At 43.1% G+C, this 25,730-nt stretch overlaps 1 protein-coding gene across 1 annotated transcript; it reads right to left on the reverse strand.

Annotated features, from left to right (window-relative positions):
- Positions 1–4,919: 4,919 nt before the first annotated feature.
- On the reverse strand, positions 4,920–18,164 carry MUSTN1 (musculoskeletal, embryonic nuclear protein 1). Its single transcript, XM_040408350.1, has 3 exons — positions 18,008–18,164; positions 6,983–7,103; positions 4,920–5,289 (listed from the first exon to the last, which is right to left on the reverse strand). The coding sequence occupies exons 1-3, from the start codon at positions 18,020–18,022 to the stop codon at positions 5,183–5,185; spliced, it is 243 nt and encodes an 80-aa protein (XP_040264284.1). The 5' UTR covers positions 18,023–18,164; the 3' UTR covers positions 4,920–5,182.
- Positions 18,165–25,730: the final 7,566 nt, after the last annotated feature.

Consider the following 25,730-nt stretch of genomic DNA (forward strand, 5'->3'; position numbering starts at 1 on the left):
TAATTTTTTAGCTGATTTATAATTAACATCCCAAAAATATACCCTCTCTTGTTTCAACCGATCATGGTTGTCAATTTCCAAGAGCCAATAGGGGTTAAATCTAAAGGGAGGAACTACCCCCCTGACTATCATCATGCAGACAGAGCTGAAGGGATACTGGAACATGATCCGAGAGTGACCTGGCTTCATATTTCATACGTTTAATATATTTAATATATTTTTCATTTATTAAAGCCAGATCGATCCTGGACATACAATTCCCAGATTTAGACACACAGGAGTGCATTTTTCTCCTTCTAAAAAACTCCAGACATCTAGAAAGCCAGACTCTTGGCAGAATCGTGCCTGGGATGACTCCTGGTTAGCTGCAAAACGACTAGTATCTCCATCCATAGAAGTCCGGTCTATCTTAGGGTTGATCACACAATTGGAGTCCCCATTTACTAATGTAAGACAATCTGGACGTTGTTCCATAAATGATAATAGGCTGTTAAGTACATAAAAAGAAAAAGGGGGAGGAATATAAATAAAGGCTAAAATACAGGGTACTCCAGAAATTTTCCCATATAAAAAAAACAAACAAATCTCCCCTGCTTATTAATAGAGGAGACCTCACAGGAAAAATATCTTTATGTATAAACACCGTCACTGGTGAAAGTTGAATGAAATACCTGCGAGACCCATCCTCTATTAATCCGCATTGCAGCATCTTCAGTGAAATGGGTTTCCAATAAGCAAACAACCGCTGGTAGATGTCTCTGAACTAGATCAAACACAGCCTGTCCCCAAGTCCCCGTACATTCCAGGTGAGAATTCTAACAGACATATAATCAGCTACTGGCAGCAATGGGACCCCCTAAACCCTGTCGCCAGCTCTCTCTACATAGACCAGCCCCCCAAAAAAAGACCCCAAATTAGACATTATTCTGATCCAGCCAGTCCATGGCAAGGGCCGGAGTATCAAAAAAAAAGTTACTCCATTAAAAATTATCCGAAGTTTAGCTGGATAAAGAAAAGAGTATGGTACTTAATCTCTTTGACCCGTAGACGCTTTTTTACCCCCCAAAAAAACTGTGTCTCTTTTCTTGGATCTCTTTCGAGAAATCTGGAAAAAAGCCATTATGCCATTATGAACAATAGGGGGGCACTCTCTGGCCCTCTTAAGGATCATGTCTCTGTCCCGGGAAACAAGAACCTTAGCCAGAAGAACCCAAGGTGGCATTCCGGGATTTGGTTTACCCCCAGGAATTCGATGGGCCCTCTCTATTAAGAACAAAGGCGAGAAATGTTATTTTCCGAAGTTCTTAAAAATCAAGGACTGAATAATTCCAGCAGGATTTTTTTTCCTCCGTTCCCTCGGAAGCCCCAAAATTGTAACATTCGAACATCTCGACCTACCTTCCAGGTCCACTACTTTTTTTTGTAGATTATTATAGTCCGCTTTCAAAATGTCCAAATGGGGCAATTCTCCTAAAGATTAAACTTTTCCCAGTCTTCTATTTTTGACGTTTGTGATCCTTATTTGTGTCTAGTTCGTGCGATCTCTAAGGAATCAATATAAACTGGGAATGGCTGGAATGTCTATTACAGAAAGGAACAGGCATAACCAGTGTGATAAACATCAACGCTCCAATCACGAAGACATTCACATGATAAAAATAGATGCATGCTGTCTCTCTGGCAATCCCATAGAGAATGAATTGAATGGCAGCGTCCAGACTCAACATGTCACTCTGTTCTGTCAAGTAGGACTGGACTGCTTAACCTCTTTGCTGTGGATAGGGACACGTTTAACCCCGTTAAAAAATAAAAATGGCTGCTTCGCGCATGTTTGGTACCCAAACCTGAACTTCTTCACAGAAGTTCGGGCTTGGGATCGGTGTTCTGTAGATTGTATTATTTCCCCTTATAACATAGTTATAAGGGAAAATAATAGCATTCTGAATACAGAATGCATAGTAAACTAGCGCTGGAGGGGTTAAAAAAATTAAAATAAAATTTAACTCACCTTAGTCCACTTGATCGCGCAGCCCGGCATCTCCTTCTGTCTCCTTTGCTGAACAGGACCTGTGGTGAGCATTAATTACAGGTAAAGGACCTGTGGTGACGTCACTCCGGTCATCACATGATCCATCACATGATCTTTTACCATGGTGATGGATCATGTGATGACCGGAGTGACGTCACCAAAGGTCCTTTACCTGTAATTAATGCTCACCACAGGTCCTGTTCAGCAAAGGAGACAGAAGGAGATGCCGGGCTACGCGATCAAGTGGACTAAGGTGAGTTAAATTTTATTTTAATTTTTTTAACCCCTCCAGCGCTAGTTTACTATGCATTCTGTATTCAGAATGCTATTATTTTCCCTTATAACTATGTTATAAGGGGAAATAATACAATCTACAGAACACCGATCCCAAGCCCGAACTTCTGTGAAGAAGTTCAGGTTTGGGTACCAAACATGCGCGATTTTTCTCACACGAGTGCAAAACGCATTACAATGTTTTTAACACATTTTCCCGCAACGCCCGTGTGAACCCAGCCTAAGGCCTCTTTCACACGGGTGAGATTTCCACGCGGGTGCAATGTGTGAGGTGAACGCATTGCACCCGCACTGAATCCAGACCCATTCATTTCTATGGGGCTGTGCACATGACCGGTGATTTTCACGCATCACTTGTGCGTTGCGTGAAAATCACAGCATGCTCTATATTGTGCGTTTTTCACGCAGGCCCCATAAAAGTGAATGGGGCTGCGTGAAAATCGCAAGCAAGTGCGGATGCGGTGCGACTTTCACGCATGGTTGCTAGGAGACTATCGAGATGGGGACCCGATCATTATTATTTTCCCTTATAACATTGTTATAAGGGAAAATAATAGCATTCTTAATACAGAATGCTTAGTAAAATAGGGATGGAGGGGTTAAAATAAAAAATTTAACTCACCTCATCCACTTGTTCGCGCAGTCCGGCTTCTCTCCTGTCTTCTTCTTTGATGCCCAGAAGGAAAAGGACCTGTAGTGATGTCACTGCACTCATCACATGGTCCGTCACATGATCCATGGGCCCCATTCTAGAGAAACGTACGGGTCCCAGAGATAGGACCAGCACCTATCTGTGAGATGGGCCAAGCCTTTTAAGTTCTTTAACTTCTGATTTGATTTTTTTAGAACAAGGCAACAAGATACATTGATATAGAACATATATTGTGGGAAATTGCGACTTTATATATATAATGTACACTATGCTCTCTCGTATTCATAGGTCGCTGAGAAATATGCTTAAACTACACTCTTACTGTATTTCACATAGAAGAACTGAGATTTGTCTTGCAATATCATTTTATTACTTTATTAACAAGTAGTAAAAAAAGCCCATCTGAAAAGAAACACAAGCCGACCAGACAGAACATCTTCTCACCATCCTGGATACATTAAGGCCCCTTTCACACAAGCGAGTTTTCCCCGCGGGTGCAATGCGTGATGCGAACGCATTGCGCCCGCAAGGAATTCGGACCCATTCATTTCTATGGGGCTGTGTACATGTGCGTTGGTTTTCACACATCACTTGTGCGTTGCGTGAAAATTGCAGCATGTTCTATAGTCTGCGATTTTCACACAACGCAGGCCCCATGGGAAGTGAATGGAGCTGCGTGAAAATCGCATCCGCAAGCAAGTGCAGATGCGATGCGCTTTTCACGGATGGTTGCTAAGAGATGTTGTTTGTATACATTCAGTTTTTTATCACGCGCGTTCAAAACGCATCAAAACACATTGCACCCGCGCGATAAAAACGGAATGACTTTGCCTGCGAAATCGAGCATTTTTCACTGAACGCATTCGCAACGCATCCGGACACGCTCGTCTGCAAGGGGCCTAAGGCTTAAGCTACATCCACATCCGGTCTTTTCCAGCAGAGCACTGGATTTGCCATATCTGGCATAACCTAGCCAGCCGAATCCACATTCACTGTAATAGGATCGTTTGGTGTCCAGCGAGAATTCCAGCTTTCTTGTATTTTGTTTCCAGCAGAAAGCCTGCATTCACGCCGGAAACCAAACAGATCCCATTATAGTGAATAGGGATCCGGTATGCCTCAGTGGTGTCTGGCTAAGCCGGAAACTAATTCCAGTAGTCTGCTCCTCTGCCGGAACAAGCTACCAGAATACAGTATCACAGATGTGAGCTTCGCCCAACTTGTGTAAAGTAGCGCAAAGTGGAGTTGTTTAAATTGTCCTTAGCAATCAGTTTCCAGATTCATGTTTACTGCTTACAGAATGACATTAGTCATCACATTTGCTGCTAGGGGCAATGGTTCCAATTATGCTACATCGCAACTCTGGCATTGGTAGTACCTTTGCACCAGGAGCCGATCTGTGGTCTAAACAATATTTCCATATTTTGCGCTTACACAGTATTTAGCACAGCTTGGAGCAGACAACCTTTAAAGGGGCTGTATTGTATTAAAAAAAAAAAACAGTGCCATCCCTGTCCACAGGTTGTGGCTGGTATTACAGCTCAGCCCAATTGACTTCCGGGGAGCTGAGCGGCAATACTAGATACAACCTGTGGACAGGTGTGGTGCTGTTTTTGTAAGAAAGCCGCTATGTTTTTCTAATCCTGTACAACCCTTTAAATTGATTTACGGTATATATGTTATCCTAAGAGACTTTGACACCTCATTTCATAGCTGATACTTATATAGGAACCATTTTCTCAAACACAATCTTAGGCCTCTTGCACACAAACGTTTTTTATTTTTTCTGTTTCCGTTCCGTTTTTCGCGTACCGTATACGGAACCGTTCATTTCAATGAATCCGCAAAAAAAAAACAGAAGGTACTCCGTATGCCTTCCGTTTCCGCATTTCCGTTCAAAGATAGAACATGTCCTATTATTGTCCGCATAACTGACAAGGATCGTACTGTTCTATCAGGGGCCAGCTGTTCCGTTCCGCAAAAAACGGAATGCACACGGACGTCATCCATGTTTTTTGCGGACCGCAAAATACTGAAAAAGCCATACGGTCATGTGCAAGAGGCGTTTGGAGGCCATGGAAAGAGATAGCCTCAAGGCTACAAAGAAGGAATTTGCATTTATATCCATACACCACAAGCTATTTCAAATGCAACTGGTAGAAAACTGTAGAATGTAAGACTTTGCACACGGTCCATTCCATAAAGCATCATCCAAACACACTTTTTGCTGGTGCTGGCTTTTCCTTATCAAAGGCCGTCTCTGTTCCTGTTCTGACTTGACTGAAGACGGATGGAGCGGTGCATCCAGATTGTTCTACAAATGAACACCAAGACAAGTTACACAAAATCAATAATGAACAGGACACCTAAAGTGACAGTAGTACAGCTCATTCTTCAAAATTCTTAACTTTTCATCTAAGGGTCCATTCACGCGTACGTGAATGTGTCCGCACCCGTTCCGCAATTCTGCGGAATGGGTGCGGACCCATTCATTCTCTATGGGGCAGGAATGGATGCGGACAGCACACAGTGTGCTGTCCGCATCCGCATTTCCGGAGCGCGCCCCCGATCTTCCGGTCCGCGGCTCCAGAAGAAAATAGAACATGTCCTATTCTTGTCCGCGGACAAGAATAGGCATTTCTATAGGGGTGCCGGCCAGGTGTATTGCGGATCCGCAATACACTACGGACGTGTGAATGGACCCTAAGGGCTTGTTCACACGAACGTAAGGGCTCGGTGCTGCGGGCCTGATACGGTGGTTCCGCAATACATGGGTCACCAGCCGTGTGCATTGAATGGGTCCGCAAATCCGCAGATGCGGTGCGGAACAGATGCATGGAACGGAACCCGACAGAAGCACTACGGAATGCTTCTGTGGTGTTCCGTGCTTCCGTTTCGCAAAAAGATCTTTTTGCAGAACGGACGGGTCGCGAACCCCATTGAATTGCGGTCCACAGCACGGGCACGGAGCCCTTACGTTTGTGTGAACAAGCCCTAAAGGTAATGGAGGTCATTTACTAAAGACTGGCATGTCACACACTGTTGGATTAACATCCGAGCAATTTATTAAGAGGTGCACACCTCTAAAGAATTTGTTGTATCTTCTACTGTTCATGCATGAGAAATCTATTGCAGTCAAGGGCTGGAGTAGATTGCTGGTGTAATGTGCACACATGTTAAATAGGTTGGGCCACCTCCTCCTGCGAACCTTTTGGAAAAGCGGCAAGGGTGTCGGAAAAAAACTAAAAAGTAGCAGATTTTGCCACAATGGATCCTTTATTTTGTGCAATGACTGCAGGATAGGCATTCTGTTTCACCATGCTGTTTGACATTCTTACATGCTTGAAAAAACCGGACATTTCAACAGGATGGAAAAAAAACGAGGTGAACCTAGCCTAAATTTCTCTAAGGGTACGTTGACATCTGCACTACCTGATATAATAGTCTGTTCCAGTAAAGGAACAAACTACTGAAATTCACTGTATCCGGCATAGATGGATACTGCCATTCACCGCCGGACCTCATTGACTATAATGGCATCCAGTGGGGATCTGGCCAGTTTCCGGCATGAGTGTAGTCAGTGGGGTCTGGAGGTGAATGGCAGTATCTGGCTACATATGTACATATCAATAGAGCCCACACCACAGTATATGTATGGAGTGGACTTCTTTAGTCAGCTAATCAAGTGATCAGCGTGCAACTGAGTTACTGTGGAAAAGTAAAATATAAAAAAAAATGTCTTTTCTGACTGTGAAATAACAGACCATGAAAATAAAAAAAGTAAAAAAAAATTTATAAATGAAATTGAAAAAGAAAATACACAATAAATCACCTACCCCCTCCAAAACAAAAAAATTCTGCGCTAATCCTTGTCATAATCCTAGGCAAGACCCAATTACCTAAAATTGGGCATGTAATATATGAACATATGAACAAAACAAAATCGCCAGTGTATCAAATACTTATTTTTCCCACTATATCTTGATGTACACATGGTCCATACTCACCACACTCCTTCATAACTTGGTATGTCTTGGATTTGATTGGAGTTTGTTTCCCAAGCTTATCTTTGGCTCCTTTGAGATCTTCCTCCTTCACCTTTGGCCTCTTCTTTTTAATTGGGGCATCCTGGAAAAAAGTAGAACCATATATACAGGGTTGGACTGGGGTTCCTTGGGCCCACCAGAGAAAATTATTCTCAAGGCCTATAACTCATATATAATCAGTATAGTCTTATAGATTTAGAATCAAAGAAACAGACCCTAGTGGCTCCAAAGGCAACTCCAAATTCAGCTGGGGCCTACCAGAGAATCCTATGGTGGGCCAGTCCCACGCTGCGTATATACTGTATAATCAGCAATTTAAACCTAGTAGCCTGCATATTTTACAAAGCTGCCATCTTGTTACCATGCTTCTATAAATACGGTTACAGAATAAAAGTAACACAAAGCAGCTCTTAGAGTGTTCTGAAGTCTTCATTAGGGCTCGTTCACACGAACGTGTGCTGCCCGTTGCCGCATTTGCGGATCCGCAATACACGGGCACCGTTCCGTGTGCATTCCGCATTACGGATGCGGACCCATTCAATGGATCCGCAAATCCGGAGATGCGGAATGGTGCGGAACGGAAGCACTACAGAGTGTTTTCTGGGGTTCAGTTTCGTGAATGGGTCCACGATCCCCATGCGGCTGGGCCATGGTCGGTGCCCGTGCATTGCGGACCGCAATTTGCTGTCCACAGCACGGGCACGGGCTTCACACGGTTGTGTGAACGAGCCCTTACTCTGAATCATCTCCTAAACAAGACATACACTTCCAACAAATAATGCCACAGTTATAAATGGGTTCTATCCTCCTGTTAAAAATCAACCAAAGGCTGAACGAACCTTGGAACCTCTCTACACTTCATACAAGGTGCTGGAAAATCTCTGCTCCTTCTTTACTTATGTCTATAAATAGTAAATTTCCTTTCAGAGAAGGTATGAAGGTAAAAATATTAAAAGTACCATCTTTTCGCATTCAAATAATAATGGTAATATTTCTTTTTATTCCTTACGAAGGATATAAATACAGTATAATACATTTCCAAGATAGAACTGGAAAAAAAGGTGTGTGGACGAGCACTCTACCAATTGACACACATTTATTTGAGAAATTGATATGATTAGCTAGCAATATAAAATTGATAATACAATTCAATAAAATAGTACAATAAAATACAATGATACAGCCACAATGGGGTGAATGGTTATACTCAATGATATACAATGTCCAATAATCCTGTGACAAAAGTGATATAAAGGCCTATATGTCCATAGGAGTCCAATGAGGCCCTAATAAATAGGAATAGTGTAAGTATAACTCCACAAGTTCCGGCAATCTACCAGTATTAGTGTATCAGGTATTAGTCCCGTAACATACAGTGTTGTTGATAGAATAGAGATGGACTTGCCGGCTTTTCAGCCGCTTACCTCCCCTTCGTATATAACTTCAGTCCTGCGGTTTGTTCGGACTGGATAAGTGGGGCTCGTCAGTGCGGCGTCTCCCGTCACTGTATTCAATGACCGGGCTTACCTCTTCATGTGGATAATGTACTTTGTTCTTGCAGTGCGGGTACAGCACGTGGAACGTCCCGGTTAGTATGAAGGGCCGGCGTCTCACAATGCTATGCGTTGGTATCCGCGTCGGATACTTGCGGAGTAGCACTTACGTCACTTCCTGTGGATTCCGGTAGTGACGAATATTGCGTCCGATGGTTCCAAGCTGCAATTTTCGAATATTTAGTGTTGCAGATATCAAAGTCCTTTTTGCATGGCCATGCAATTGAAGAAGTATCGACAGGTATATGGCGTGAAACCCAGACGCGTTTCGGGAGTTGTCACTCTCCCTTCCTCAGTGGGAGAGTGACAACTCCCGAAACGCGTCTGGGTTTCACGCCATATACCTGTCGATACTTCTTCAATTGCATGGCCATGCAAAAAGGACTTTGATATCTGCAACACTAAATATTCGAAAATTGCAGCTTGGAACCATCGGACGCAATATTCGTCACTACCGGAATCCACAGGAAGTGACGTAAGTGCTACTCCGCAAGTATCCGACGCGGATACCAACGCATAGCATTGTGAGACGCCGGCCCTTCATACTAACCGGGACGTTCCACGTGCTGTACCCGCACTGCAAGAACAAAGTACATTATCCACATGAAGAGGTAAGCCCGGTCATTGAATACAGTGACGGGAGACGCCGCACTGACGAGCCCCACTTATCCAGTCCGAACAAACCGCAGGACTGAAGTTATATACGAAGGGGAGGTAAGCGGCTAAAAAGCCGGCAAGTCCATCTCTATTCTATCAACAACACTGTATGTTACGGGACTAATACCTGATACACTAATACTGGTAGATTGCCGGAACTTGTGGAGTTATACTTACACTATTCCTATTTATTAGGGCCTCATTGGACTCCTATGGACATATAGGCCTTTATATCACTTTTGTCACAGGATTATTGGACATTGTATATCATTGAGTATAACCATTCACCCCATTGTGGCTGTATCATTGTATTTTATTGTACTATTTTATTGAATTGTATTATCAATTTTATATTGCTAGCTAATCATATCAATTTCTCAAATAAATGTGTGTCAATTGGTAGAGTGCTCGTCCACACACCTTTTTTTCCAGTTCTATTTTATCTTGAGAGGTAGGGTGTCCTCTCCCTGGACTTGTAGCACCATATCATAGGCTATATAGGAGAGCAGCCACCACCAATTTCAATCTTCTACATTTCCAAGATAAGCTATTAAATTTCCTTGATGCTTTCAAAGGGGTTTCTGGATGAGAAAAGGAATTTTTAAATACCCTATTAGTAAAATCAGAGTTAAAAAATCAAGAGTTGTAGAAATTTTGAACAGCAAATCAGTTGGCTAAACTTTGTGCATGTAAGAAGTCTAAAATAATGCTAAAAAAGATTTTATTCTCTGTTACATTTTAAGGGGGGGATTTTATCATTTGTGATGGTTTTGGAGTCAATTTTAAGTCTGTCTGTACTCTTTTATGAGGTTGCGCCAAATTTATTAAATGGCGCACAGTAATTATGTATTTGGCACAAGTGCAATGTGTGCAATTTTGTTTGTAAAAGTACACCAACGAGTTGCCTGGTGTGGAGATGCGACTTTTTAAAAAGTCACACATCATAAATGAGACTTAAAGAGGACCTGTCACTTCTCCTTTGAATGATATGCCTGTTTTAATAGCTTCATGCATTCGCCATGAAATAATAATTCTGGCGCATATATTCTTACAGTATGTCTCTATTTTGTGCCATTCCTTTATTATTTTTACTAGAGGTTATTAATGAATTGCTAGCAGTCTGCAGTGTTAACCAGTTGGGGTGGGGGTTGAGATATGGCATTCCAAGCTTTCAAACAATACCAGAATGACAGCATTATTTTCACTACATGGGAAGGTATCACTGTTAGAAATCGGGATGCAGTGAATGCAGCTGAAAGTGAAAGTAAAAGCAGGTTTTACCTGCAATTATTCCCGACTCGATTTCTAACAGTGATATTGCCTGCTTATCTTAGAGTAATGTTGTCATTTTGGAATGCCAGCTTTCAAACAAGACCAGGCTCATGTTTCTAGCTGCTACCAATCAGGACATAGCAGCAGCTAAAGCAGCCCCTGCACATCCCCTCTTCCACTTCTCCCACAGCCAGAGCTGAGCTTTAGCAAAACAGTTAGGTGGTGTGATAAGGTGGACAGTGCGGGAAGGTGTGTATATCCCACTCAGATACCTCTGCTGGGTGGGATAGCTAAAATCCAGGATGCAATAGCAGCATGTAGGTTTCTGAGACAAGGTTGTTTTTGGTATATTCTGGGCTGGATTTTAGTTGGATTGGCAGATAGGACTGGAAGTGGGATCTTCCAATCCACACCCTTCCAGGATGGGTGTTCCCTTGGTCCAGAAAGGATCGCAGGTGAGGTCTGCGATAATCAGACTGAGATAAAGCACCTCCCAGGGTGTCAGTCAGGGGGGAGTGTTATCCAGGAACAGAGACCTGCAAAGGTTTATAGTGGTCTCAGCCGGGTAGGCTGAGGAATCACGAGGCTAAGTGACAGCCTGTAATTTGGGAAACGCAGTGACGCCTGCGGCACAAGGGTCACAAGGCCAGAGTCGGGAGGACTGCTGGACCACAATACCCTAAAGGGATTCGTATTTGCACAGCCTGGAGGCTGCTGGACTATTTGTCTTAGGAAAGCCGCATTTGATTTCCGTGTGGGAACAGGGCTCTTTAGGTGAGTCGGGGATACGTTATTTTGTATTAGCAAGTGTCTAGATTGGAAGTGTTTATTTTGTATAATTTACGTTTGTGCTGGTGCCAAATAAAAGCGTTGTTTGGACCTTAATCCTGGTCTCCTGAAGAACTATGCCATTGCGACCCTCTGAAAGAAAGGCGATCCCTTACAGTGGTTAAAGGTGTTCTAATCTGAAATCCTGACCTACTTATCACTCCACTTCTAAAAGTGGTGAAGCTCACCAAATATTGCAAAATCTGACCAAATGTTTCAAAACTGTGCACCAAATGTCACATGCGGACATCACTTGCAACATTTTTACACCACAAAACTGAAGTAGCAGATTTGATAAATGTCCCACTTATTTTTTTTTGTTTTTAAGTGCATGTGATTTTCCAGATGACATTTTCCAAAATCCTAATTTTTTTTTTACAAATCTGATGAAAAAAAAAGAAGAATTTGTCTAGTTACATGTCCCACACTTCTACTGGAATGTTATGGTCTTCATTGCAAAACAACTTTTTTGAAACTTCTTAATGGGATATCTGTAACTATTTTCAGGTTTGTTGAAAAATTATTGATTCCACTGTAATCCCATGTAGTATACAGTGATCCCTTCCTCTTAGGCCCCTTTCACATGAGCGAGTTTTCCGCACGGGTGCAATGCGTGACGTGAACGCATAGCACTCGCACTGAATCTTGACCCTTTCACTTCAATGGGTCTGTGTACATGAGCGTTTTTTTTCATGCATCAATTCTGTGTTACGTGAAAAACGCAGCATGTTCTATATTCTGCGTTTTTCAAGCAGTCCTAGCCCCATAGAAGTGAATGGGGCTTCAGTGAAAAACTAATTGCATCCGAAAGCAAGTGTGGATGCAATGAGTTTTTCACTGGTGGTTGCTAAGAGATGTTTGTAAACCTTCAGTTTTTTATCACGCGCGTGAAAAACGCATCAAAACTCATTGCACCCGCACGGAAAAAACTGAACGCATTTGCAGACAAAACTGACTGAACCTGCTTGCAAAATGGTGCGAGTTTCACTGAACACATCTGGAGCCAATCCGTCACGCTCGTGTGAAAGAGGCCTTAAGGTGCCTGTATCTCTGCCAAAGCTCTAAAGTCAAGTCACCTCCCCATTATGGTAGGCACCATCAGTGCATACAGTGCATATGAAGTCCCTTTACCATCCAGTACAGGCCATAAAGAACACATGTGCTAAACTCTCACAAATATTACCACCTCAGACATTAACCCAGACAGAAAAACACCAGAATGCAAGGTCTGGCAGAAAGCCATTTTTGTATACAAGGAACTATACATCTAAGAGGAGCCTGGCTTAAATTGTGGTACCTCAACCAAACTTTGCAGCCAACTTGACCCAATGTCCACAGCCATTTCCTTAAACTGATATCTTGTACTGATTAAACCCTCCAATTGATCACCCCTTTGTATCTCCTATACCCTGCCTATTCCACGCTGACCAGTTAGCTTCTTTGAACCTCTCCCATTTCCTTATTATTTCCATATCGCCCGCCCACAACCACTCACTCCAGCACCTTCCTAAAACAACATCCTCACAAACCAACACAACCATTTTGGCAACATGCAGTGGCATCTTGCCCTGTGCCTGCTTTTTTGGTAGTACACATTTACTGTTATTTTCGTAACCTACAGGGTTAGTAAAATAAAAACCTCCTTTAGATTTAGCTTTTGAGAAATTTAAATTCCAACATGGGTAAATTGTTGGATCGCTGGAGACAAGGTTTAATCTGTTTCAAAGAGCCAGAGTGTCTTGGGGGTGTCCTCCTTTTCTGAGATACTCTTGGTTGGCTCTTATTGTTATACAGTGTATAAAACAAGTTTCTAAAATTAATATTTGTATCCTAGACCCTGTTGCTCCGATCGCCAAGTCTCTTTGGAATAATTTTTTTTAAATTTAAAGTGGGGCATTGCTTGGGTGTGTTGGCAGTGTGACTTGGAAGTCCATACATAATGGCACAAAGCATAAAGTCAGATATGGACATGCCAATATTGTCCTCTCATAAAAATTCACTTGCTCGCTCTGCCTTTTCAGACACCTATGCAGAGATCCATCTATGACTTGTAATGAATGGCATTGCTGCCTAGAACTACAATCTAAGGAGAATGACTATGGATGATGAGCGGTTCATCTCTCTGCTGTTCAAAATCAGTTTGAATGATGCCTAATGCAAGTGCAGCATCAACCATTGCATTAGTATCAACTACATCCCCCCCTATTCCCCACTATTTTGATAGATGAAGGTGTGATGGAAAGGCCCAGTTACATGGAACAATGCACAGGGCAAAGCTCAGGAATGGCCAAATAGCATTTACTGTACATGCCACAGATCTTCTCCTCTGTACCAGAATGAATAGTTACTATGATCGTTTATTTCTATGCAGATTCATTGTTTATTAGCGGCTCATCCCTGTTTACACAGGTCGATATGCTGCCGACAAACGATGATTTTATGTGCTGCATAAATGATGCAAACAAGCTTGTTTGTTGAGTAATTGGTAGCACAATTGCACGTGCCAATAATCGGTCCAATAATCTGCCCATGTAAATGAACTTTAAAGGCTATAAACATTTTCAGTGACAATATTTTATCAATGTATTTTCCAAACCTTTAGCTAAAAGTTGTTTTATTAATTGGACTTTATTTTCAACAGCTCTACAATATTCACATTCAGTGTATCAGCAGACCGTTCCTTTCTACTTTACAGTGAATCCATCAGTGAGCTGTTCTTACAGCTGATGTGTAGTCCTTATCTCTGAACTCCTGACAGCTCATAAACACTTACTATAGATAAACTCTTATCAAACTGTTACAACCCACCTCCTTGATACTCTAGATTTGTGAGTCACTTGTCAAAGATTGGCCCAATCGTTCATACTAACAATCCCACCAGCAACATGCCAGACTAAACTGGCCAACCAGGGAGTTCATTTTTTTAAATGACTGACTACCTGGTCCATCTATATAATGACAAATGATCAAGTGAATTATTACAGCTGAAATTTTCCAGCGTGCCCGACTACATTTTCGACAGACAAGAGTAGGTCATCAGCCATAGCAAATAATTGTTTGTGATCATTCCGGCCAACTCTTGTCTCATGTGAATGGCTAGCTACAGTATATATAAACCCACCCATGGAACTTCCAGAACTACCACTGGCTTACTAGAATCCACTCTTATCCACTAAAGGGCATATACAAATTGTGTAGCAGCATAATACAAATGCAATTTTGGAAGCATCAAGCCATATTAATGCTCTCAGTGTATCGCTGGCCAGTCTAAAGGAATGGTTAGTCCATAGGAAAGGCATAATTTGCCTTTGTGTCACCGTATTTTTTTGTGTGGTATAAGTTGTAGACAGGTGAGGCAGGGGAGTGAAAGAGCCGGGATCCCGTGGCAGGGAGCAGATATTTTTTCCTTTGCAGGTCTGCCCAGGAGGAGGAGTTTACCAAAAAATAAAAGTGGCCAACCACTTTAAGTTTGTGAGTCACACAGTCTATGGTCGACACCAGGTTCAAGGTGTAAAAAAAATGGAACTCAGTCCACACCGTATCCCAAAACTAGTAATGTACAGGTCTTCAAATAAGTTATATGCTAATATTACTATTTATTGGATGAATAGATGAAAACGCAATAGGGGATATACTGTTACATACATAATATAGATAAATGACATCGACTAATATTCTGATAAAACGATGCAGCCAGGGCCTCAATTCAACTAACCCAATGCGTTTACATAAAGTGAGTGACTGCAGTATAAATACAAGAAGAGAAATCTGCATGTTGCTGGATAACAGAAACCACTCACCCTTTACAAAACTATTATGGCATGCAACAGAAATTTCTGTGGGGGGGTTATACTCTCCAGAGCTGTCACGGAACGTCTCTGTAAACGGACAGTGACTCTCGTCTCTGAATAAAGATCTGGAGATTTTGTTGTCACACTTCTGAGCATGAAGAGTGGCACAGATGACAACCACTTCTAATTTGGGCACAGTGAGTCATGAGGTCACCTTGAAAATGTCTATTCCACCAAGAGTCTCATCAAACAGTTCAGCCTATATCAAAGCCTGGGAATACAGACTTTAGTCAGCAAAGTAGCTATGCTGAGAAGTTGATTGTCATTTTGCTGCCCATCCTTAAGTTATAGCCCCCTTGTCAGTCTCCCATACTTTAGTAATTTCTCTAAATGCTCTTTCAATTTCCTAGCTGTTAGAATTCAGAATATGACTATTTGGAGTGGACCATCTATCAACTGTAAAAGTTACGTACCTCAACCACTGAAGGGGGTTGTCCAGAATTTTCATTTTATGGGCCTATCCTTAGGAGGCCATAAATAGCAGATTGTTGGGGGTCTGACTCTCCCCTGATCAGCTGTTCTGCAGTAGCTCCAGTGCTTGAAGTCGGTTGCGGATCTACACAGCTCTGCCATTGTGTAGTGGACGTAGCTAGTAACCCCATCTCCGTCCACTGTACAATAAAACAAGGAAGCTACAAAGAATCAGCTGATCGGCGGGGTGTCGGACCCCTGATCTGATATTCATGGCCTAGCCTGAGAATAGGTCATCAATATCAAAATCCTGGAAACCCCTTTAAGGATGTGGCATAGTTTAGACTTCAGGATGCAGAGATTTTTTTTCATGGTTTAAATTCTGCATTTCAAAAGCCATAGCTTTTTCTGTTTGTTGCAGAATGATTAGAATTTTTGTTAAAGTGCCATTTTGTGGTACATTGGACGGGGTATTCCGGTGATGTAAAGTTATCCCTATTATAACAATTTGATTGGTGGGGTCCTACAGCTGGTCCTACCACTGATCACAAAAATGGGGACCCTGTACCCCCTGGAGCCCCCGGAAATAAACGGAGCAGCCAGTCAGGCATGCGTGCAGCCATTCCAGTTATTTCTATGGGAGTTCCTGAAACAGCCTGTGTAACTTTACATAACCGGAATACCCCTTTAATGTACTGTATAGCTTTCAAATCTTTTTTTTTTGCGGTCACAGCTTGAAAAACGTCTCAATTAGGGCAATCACTTTGTGCAATAAGTGACACGATTACTTTATTGAGTCAGGTCTTAAGATGCACCATTTTGCGCAAATATTTTGGCATAATTCTGGCATAAAAATCTGTCTCCCGGTAAGCCAACCTATAGATGGAATAGAGTCAGAGAAAAGTGCCTATCCCTGCATTACATTTAACGTCCAGCCTGAGCCCCTGGGATAAATCTGGTGCAGGTCTAGACAGCTGGACACCATCTACAGGGTTAGTAAATCTGCACCAATGTTTTCTATAATTTTTCTCCATGACAAATAGGGACTGCTGAAACTTAAACAGGTGTCCATGAAACAACATAGTGGTAATGCATACAGCAACAAAGCCATATAGCAGAGTACAGACTGCACTATGGGTGCTTCCATGATGCACAGCATTCTCACTAGGAAATCTGTAAGGAAATAACTCCCATGTACCTCCATGTAAGATCAGAGTAACATGGAGATATAGTAGGACTATAAAATTATTTTCTATTAGGCCGTAAGAAGTATGACGTGATGGGAATGTCTTACGGTGGTAACAGCAGAAAACATGATGATAAATATTTCAAGTGAAGTTTGGATTCAATCATTATTTATTGAACTGATAAAACATTATTAGTTAATGCATAGTTGTAATTTGTCTGTATGTTACAAGTCTATATTCACCGATAACAATTATATATCAGGGGCGTAGCGAGGGGATGGGCAGACGTGGCACGTGCCCCTGGTGCAGAGGGGTTTCTTTCACCATGGGGCAGTTCATTTGCATAGTGAAGCAAGGAGCCGTCCACTCCCTGCTTCACTGTTCTGCTGAGCTCTGGCGCTTCCCGCTCAGACCGCACATAGTATTGCTACAGAAGTGGGCATAACTATAGGGAGGGGGGCACAAAAGTGGGCATACCTACAGAGAAGGGCACAAAGATGGGCCTACCTACAGTGAGAGGCACAAATATGGAAATAACTACTGTGAGGGGGTACAAAGATGGGCATAACTACTGTGATGGGCACAAAGGTGGGCGTAACTACTGTGGTCACAAAGATGGGCATAACCACTGTGAGGGGCACAACTACTGTGACGAGCACAAAGGTGGGCATAACTACAGTGAGGGGCCACAAGGAGAATGTAACTACCGTGAAGGAGCACAAAGAAGGGCATAACTAATGTAGAGGGGCACAAAGGTGGGCTTAACTGTGAAGGGGCACAAATCTGAATCCTTGCCCCAGGGGCAGGAAAGCCTAGCTACACCTCTGTATATATTATATGATTATATACATCTGCACCACTCAGAAATCACAAAAAAGTGGAGTACAAGATCAGAGTCAAAAATTAAGTTAATCCACAACAGTAGGAGTTGTAAAGCCACAAAAATATAATAATAAATCAAGTAGAAAAACAATATAAAAAGTATATGCATTTTACATCATATAGTATAATAGCAGTTACTAAGAGAAAGCAATACACAGCAGCTAGTTAAAATAGATAGATAGATAATGGATAGATATGAGATAGATAGATAGATAGATAGATAGATAGATAGATAGATACTGTAGATAGATAGATAATGGATAGATATGAGATAGATAGATAGATAGATAGATAGATAGATAGATAGATAGATAGATAGATAGATAGATGTTATATCTTACTCACCTGTGGTTGGGACATTTCTGCTCACAACTGGTTAAATAACACACAAGGCGCAGTGCCACAGAGAGGGTTCTGCAGTCCACTGCTTGACAGCTGCATCTATATATGTAGGGAAGGGGGTGACGTGGGTAGTGGGTGTTTACACACAAAGTATTTTCCCAAGAAGCAAGGCACTCAAGGGTATTTTTTCTGTAAGATGACTGTAGTGAAAAGAATCCAAGCAACTGTTGTTTAAAAGGAGGGTACAGATTACAACAGCTGCCAAAATTAACATCATCATTTCCTGTATCTGACGAAAATACAAGGCACCAAGAGTCAGCAAATAGTGGAATTATTAAAGTACTGTACAAGGTGATCATAGACCTGACAATTTGGACATATTGGCCCAGATTTATTAATGTGCCTGCGTCTAAATGTTTTACTGATAAAAATAGTCTATTAAAATTTGATAGCTGCCATCCACCCAACAGAAAAATGTCTTCCATATTCTATACGAATCAAATGTATTGTTTCTAATGAGGAGCACTGTAACACTAGACTAAAGGAAAAGGCAGACAAATTTGTAGGATTGGCTTACCAAGACCAATTTTTGAGGAAAATCTCTAGAATCCAAATAAAGTGTGGACTATACACCATGTATAACTACTTGCTCAGGTGAAAGTCCTATGATTAGCTCCATTCCGTGGCACCCGTAAAAAAAACGGACAAGGATAGGATTGTTCTATAGAGGGCAAACCGCAAAAATGGCATGACCCCTAACACTAACATGGAAAAGGAATTAGGAATTTTAGTGAACAGAAAACTAAGGCTAGTTTCACACTAGCGGCAAGGAACTCCGGCAGGCTGTTCAGGTGGGTGAACAGCCTGTCGGATCCATGCTGCCGCTAGTGCATGCGTGCCCCCGGACTATCGCTCCGGCCCCATTGACTATATGGGGGCAGGCCGGAGACATGTCGTAGTTTTATTCCAGCTTCCTCTTGGCATATTTGCCGAGCTGCCGCCGGAACTCCAGCCCGCCCACATTATAGTCAATGGGGCCGGAGAGGTAGTCCGGGGGCACCCGTCTGAACAGCCTGCCGGAGTTCCTTGTCACTAGTGTGAAAGTACCCTAAGTTGTAGAAACCAATGTCAGGCAGCTGCTGCCAAGGCCAATGAGATTATGGGGTGCATCAAAAGGGACATGATGAGAACATAGTCCTGCCACATCACTAGTCAGACCACACATGGAGTACTGTGTACAGTTATAGGCTCCTGTGAACAAGGCAGACATAGCAGAGCTAGGGAATTATTTCCCCTAAAATAAGGAAGATGTCTTCTACTTCATTAGTTTTTTTTGCCTTCTTCTGGATCAATTTTGCAAGATAATGAGCTGAGCTGGACGTAAATGTACGATTTTACTAACTAATTTCAAACTATTAACCCCTTAGTGACCACCCATAGGTATTTTTACGGCGGTCACTAAGGGGCCTTGGGCTGAAGCGCCGCCTTTTTACAGTGGCGGAGGTAGCTGAGGGCTGGGGGTAGTGATCAGAGACCCCGACAAGCGGTCTCTGATCACGTGATTGCTGTGATACAGTGCATCACGGGGGTCACCGAAAATTCCTGCAGCTTAACAGAGGAGGGAGAAAGTCTCAAGTGCAAGGATCGGGTCCCCCAGCTTCCCCATAAGGGAAAGCTGGGTCCCGAGCCCCCCCCCCCATAGAATAAAAAAACAAAAAGACATGCGCACTGGTTACTGTGCTGAAGATCTGCCTTTAGCACAGTAACCATCAGGGACCATTACTATTGGTCCCTGATCATGTGATCTCCATGATAGGTTTATCATGGAGATCACATGATCAGGGACCAATAGTAATGGTCCCTGATGGTTACTGTGCTGAAGATCTGCCTTCAGCACAGTAACCATCAGGGACCATTACTATTGGTCCCTGATCATGTGATCTCCATGATAAACCTATCATGGAGATCACATCCATTATATTTACTAACACAGCCAGGACATGGGCTGTGCTTCTCTCTCCCTTCAGTGCATTTGTTCTGTGAGGAGAGAGAGATCAGACTTCTGTCCTGGCTGTGCGATTTACTGTGGAAAAAAGAAAAATCTATTTATAAACTGTCTGTCCATAACTGGCGGTAGTGGGCGTCACTAAGCGCCTGTTACAGTCGGTCAGTGGGCGGTCGCCATTAGGTGTCAATTAGGGACCGTGTGTTACTAGCGGTCAGAGGCCATCTCTTACTGTCCGTCTGTTAGTCGGTCAGTGGGCATCTGTCACTGTCCATCTGTTAGTCGGTCAGTGGGCATCTGTCACTGTCCATCTGTTAGTCGGTCAGTGGGCATCTGTCACTGTCCATCTGTTAGTCGGTCAGTGGGCATCTGTCACTGTCCATCTGTTAGTCGGTCAGTGGGCATCTGTCACTGTCCATCTGTTAGTCGGTCAGTGGGCATCTGTCACTGTCCATCTGTTAGTCGGTCAGTGGGCATCTGTCACTGTCCATCTGTTAGTCAGTCAGTGGGCATCTGTCACTGTCCATCTGTTAGTCGGTCAGTGGGCATCTGTTAGGGTCCGTCCATAACTGATGGTCAGTGGACGCAACACTACTGACGCTAGCGAACATTTACTTTAAATTTTTAGGGTGGGATATATATAATAATTTTTTTTTATTCTGAGCTTTTTAGTAAAAAATAAATAAAAATGGCTCAAAGATTATACAGTATAGTGCAGAGCAGGCATATGAATTTCTATGCTCTGAAAACTCTGAATCCGACACCGCTTCAGAGGCAGAAATATTTTCCGATAGCAGGGACTCTAGCTCCGCGTCCATCCCCAGACCCTATAGCCCTATGGTGGTAGAAGTCGCCACCTCATCGCATTCACCACCCAGCAGTCCCGTCCCTTCTACTACGTGGATTCCTGCTTCAATATTTACCACCCCAAGTACCCCAATTTTAATCTACTTCCCAAATTAATGTGGACGTCACCAATTTTACCCCTTATGATTTTTTTCATTTATTTGTGGACGATAAAGTTCTGGAATTAATTGTGCAGCAGACTAATCTGTACACCACACAATTTGCTGTACAAAAGCCCACGTCTATTTATATAAGACGGTGGACTCCCACAAGTGTCTCTGAAATGAAAAAAAATTTGGGGCTTACCCTGGACATGGACATTGTAAAAAAGCCATCTGTCCGATCCTATTAGGCTGCGAGTACTGTCCACTCAGCTCCTGTGTTTGCAGCAGTTATGTCCCAAAATTGCTATGAAGCCCATTTGCGGTTTATGCATTTTTCTGACAATTTCCAAGTCCCCCCCCAGAACTGACCCAGCCTACGACCGCCTAAATAAATTGAGACCCCTTATTTCCCTCCTTAGGGATTTATTCTTAAAATTATATACCCCCGATAAAAATATATCCGTTGATAAATCCCTTTTTAGTTTTAAAGGCCGCCTTTCCTTCCGTCAGTTTATTCCCTCCAAGCGTGCCAGATATGGGGCAAAATTATATAAGGTGTGGGATCTATTGGCGCCATTCCGACACAAAGGGTACCAAGTGTACACTGATAATTTTATACCAGCATACCCCTTTATAAATCCATCCATGCTACAAACATAGGGGCTTGTGGGACAGTCCGTAAAAATAGACTGGGATACCCACAACCGCTGGTGTCCAAGTGTTTGGAGAGAGGAACATCCTTCGCCCTTGCAAGTGACCAGCTGCTTGCAGTGAAGTGGAAGGACAGGAAGGATGTCTACATGCTCACCACCGTGAACGCAGACACGACTGTAGCAGTTAGGGAGAGGGGGGCTACTGCTGACAAACACAAACCGGTCTGTGTAACAGATTATAATACAATTATGGGAGGTGTAGACCTCTCGGACAAGGCCCAAGGAGAAAAGGGGCAATACATTTTAGGGTGTACTTCTTCATTTTCATGTTCCCTGTAGAAACAAAACTGTATTTAAATTGAGACTTTTGTGTAAAAACTAAAATATTTTTTTCCCGCCTGCTTAGCATTAATTTCTACAAAAAACTAGGGGGTCTAAAAGCTCACTACACCCCTAGATGAATACCTTAGGGGTGTAGTTTTCAAAATGGGGTCATTTTTGGGGGTTTTCTATTGTTTTGGCAGCTCAACGCCATTACAAGTGTGCAATGGGGCCTAAAACATTTTCAAGCAAATTTTGTGTTCTGAAAGCCACTGGGTGCTCCTTTATGTTTGGGCCCGGCTGTGTGTTAAGACATAAAATTAGGGCCACAATGGGGATATTTCTGAAGACAGGATTAATGGGGTGAGACATTTTGGTGTGTACTTCTTCATTTTCATGTGATCTGTAGAAAATAAAACTGTCTTTAAATTGACACTTTTGTGTAAAAAATTAAAATAATTTTTTTTTCACCTTCTTAGCATTATTTTCTTTAAAAAACTAGGGGGTCAAAAAAAACTTTACACCCATAGATGAATACGTTAAGGGGTCTAGTTTTCAAAATGGGTCACTTTATTCTATTATTATTCTATTCTATTATTCTGACACTTATAAGCCTCTGAAAAATTGGCTTGTTGCAGAAAAAAATATGTAGTTCAAAAAATTTAAAATTGATGCTAAAATGGTAAGCCTTCTAAATAAAAAATAAATAAAAGTTTTTTGTAAGTGCAGCCAAAAGAAAGTAAAGATGGGGAAATATATTTCTGATAAAAAATATTGAATAGTATTTATGTATGTATGTGAAATATTGCAGTTGAAAATAGGAAAATATGCAAATGTTTACTAATTTTCATAGATTGTTACGTTTTTAAATAAAGATCTGCATATTGTATCGGTAAAATTTTACCACCTAAGTAAAGTACAATATGTCACGAGAAAACAATGTCAGAATTACTTTGATGTGCAAAACCTTTACAAAGTTATTCTCTGCTAAAGTGACATATGCCAGATTTCCAAAATCTGGCTTGGTCATTAAGGCCCAAACAGGCTTGGTCACTAAGGGGTTAAGGAGAACATACTGAAACATTTGGCATACTTTGAGACACCAGCATTCTGAAAAACCATGATGGTGTAAACACAGTAAAAATCTCAAGCACACTCTGATTAATACAGTAACCAGATGTCAGATATCCACATCTTGGATGTGCACAGTTAGTAAACAATGACCTCACTTTCACACCCCTAACATCCGATCAGGTTTTTTGTTCCATAAGGGGCCATTTCTCACATCTCAATGCCCGTGTTATCTATTTTTTTTATTTTACATATATTACTAACTCACCACCAGTAATCTGTTACACCTAAGGCCTCTTTCACACTTGCGTTGTCCAGATCCGTCGTGCACTCCATTTGCCGGAGGTGCCCGCCGGATCCGTAACACCGCAAGTGAACTGAAAGCATTTGAAGACGGATCCGTCTTCAAAATGCGTTCAGTGTTACTATGGCACCCAGGACGCTATTAAAGTCCTGGTTGCCATAGTAGTAGTGGGGAGCGGGGGAGCAGTATACTTACAGTCCGTGCGGCTCCCGGGGCGCTCCAGAATGACGTCAGAGCGCCCCATGCGCATGGATGATGTGATCCATGGGATCACGTCATCCATGCGCGTGGGGCGCCCTGACGTCACTCTGAAGCGCCCCGGGAGCCGCACGGACGGTAAGTATACTGCTCCCCCGCTCCCCACTACACTACACTACTTTAGTGTCCTGGCAGCCATGGTAACCATTCAGAAAAAGCTAAACGTCGGTCGGATCCGGTAATGCGCCGAAACAACGTTTAGCTTAAGGCCGGATCCGGATTAATGCCTTTCAATGGGCATTAATTCCGGATCCGGCCTTGCGGCAAGTCTTCAGGATTTTTGGCCGGAGCAAAAAGCGCAGCATGCTGCGGTATTTTCTCCGGCCAAAAAACGTTCCGTTCCGGAACTGAAGACATCCTGATGCATCCTGAACGGATTTCTCTCCATTCAGAATGCATGGGGATAATCCTGATCAGGATTCTTCCGGCATAGAGCCCCGACGACGGAACTCTATGCCGGAACAGAACAACGCAAGTGTGAAAGAGCCCTAACTCAGTTGCATCCATACATTTTGAACCTTTTCATTATGGGAACCTGGTCATTTGATCTCAAATCTGACCAGCCGTCCAGAGCTTGATCAAATGAGTAAACAGGAACTCAGGCTCTTCCTGTGACTGATTTCCCATGAACTACAGAATAACATAATCACCAATCAAATCCCTCCTGGTAGCTCTCAGGCCCCGGCCCCCTCTCTCTCTGTATATCCCTGTATTCTGGTAAAAATATAATGCCTTCCCCTACTATATCTAGAGGACCAGGAATACAGATATATAGTAGGTTATTCTATACAGTAATTTGCTGCAGTTATATAAACCTTCTGACATACACACTTCCTGTATTATCTGTGTGGGCTGACTCTCCAATGTAGTTGTATGAGAAGTAGCTTCATACTGGTCTCCCTATCTCCTGCAGTAGGAGCTGACAGGGAAGAGATATAACTGGAGAGAGGGCAGACAAGCTCAAGCTGCACCACATAGGAGAACCTGAAGACCATGCAGTTTGACAGGGCTGCAGGTGTGTCAGTAATCTGTCATGGCTGCCATTACACAGCGCAGGTGAGTATGGTGAGATGAGACTACACCCCCCTATATCAGTCTCTGTAAAGCCAGGCATGATGGGAAATGTAAAATTCATTAGGAAAACCATGTCTGAAGCAGGGGCGTAGCTAGAAATGCATGGGCCCCATAGCAAAAAAAAATTATGGGCCCCCCCCCTCTGTGCCATCCACAGATCCCCCTCCCCTAAATAGTGCCATCCACAGATCCCCCTCCCCTAAATAGTGCCATCCACAGATCCCCCTCCCCTAAATAGTGCCATACACAGATCCCCCCTCCCCTAAATAGTGCCATACACAGATCCCCCCTCCCCTAAATAGTGCCATCCACAGATCCCCCCTCCCCTAAATAGTGCCATCCACAGATCCCCCCTCCCCTAAATAGTGCCATCCACAGATCCCCCCTCCCCTAAATAGTGCCATCCACAGATCACCCCTCCCCTAAATAGTGCCATCCACAGATCCCCCTCCCCTAAACAGTGCCATACACAGATCCCCCTCCCCTAAATAGTGCCATCCACAGATCCCCCTCCCCTAAATAGTGCCATCCACAGATCCCCCCTCCCCTAAATAGTGCCATCCACAGATCCCCCTCCCCTAAACAGTGCCATACACAGATCCCCCCTCCCCTAAATAGTGCCATCCACAGATCCCCCTCCCCTAAATAGTGCCATCCACAGATCCCTCTCCCCTAAATAGTGCCATCCACAGATCCCTCTCCCCTAAATGGTGCCATCCACAGATCCCCCTCCCCTAAATAGTGCCATACACAGATCCCCCTCCCCTAAATAGTGCCATCAACAGATCCCCCCTCCCCTAAATAGTGCCATCCACAGATCCCCCCCTCCCCTAAATAGTGCCATCAACAGATCCCCCCTCCCCTAAATAGTGCCATCCACAGATCCCTCTCCCCTAAATAGTGCCATCCACAGATCCCTCTCCCCTAAATAGTGCCATCCACAGATCCCCCTCCCCTAAATAGTGCCATCCACAGATCCCCCTCCCCTAAATAGTGCCATCCACAGATCCCTCTCCCCTAAATAGTGCCATCCACAGATCCCTCTCCCCTAAATGGTGCCATCCACAGATCCCCCTCCCCTAAATAGTGC

Source organism: Bufo bufo, chromosome 9 (genome assembly GCF_905171765.1).
Source record: "Bufo bufo chromosome 9, aBufBuf1.1, whole genome shotgun sequence".
NCBI lineage: Eukaryota > Metazoa > Chordata > Amphibia > Anura > Bufonidae > Bufo > Bufo bufo.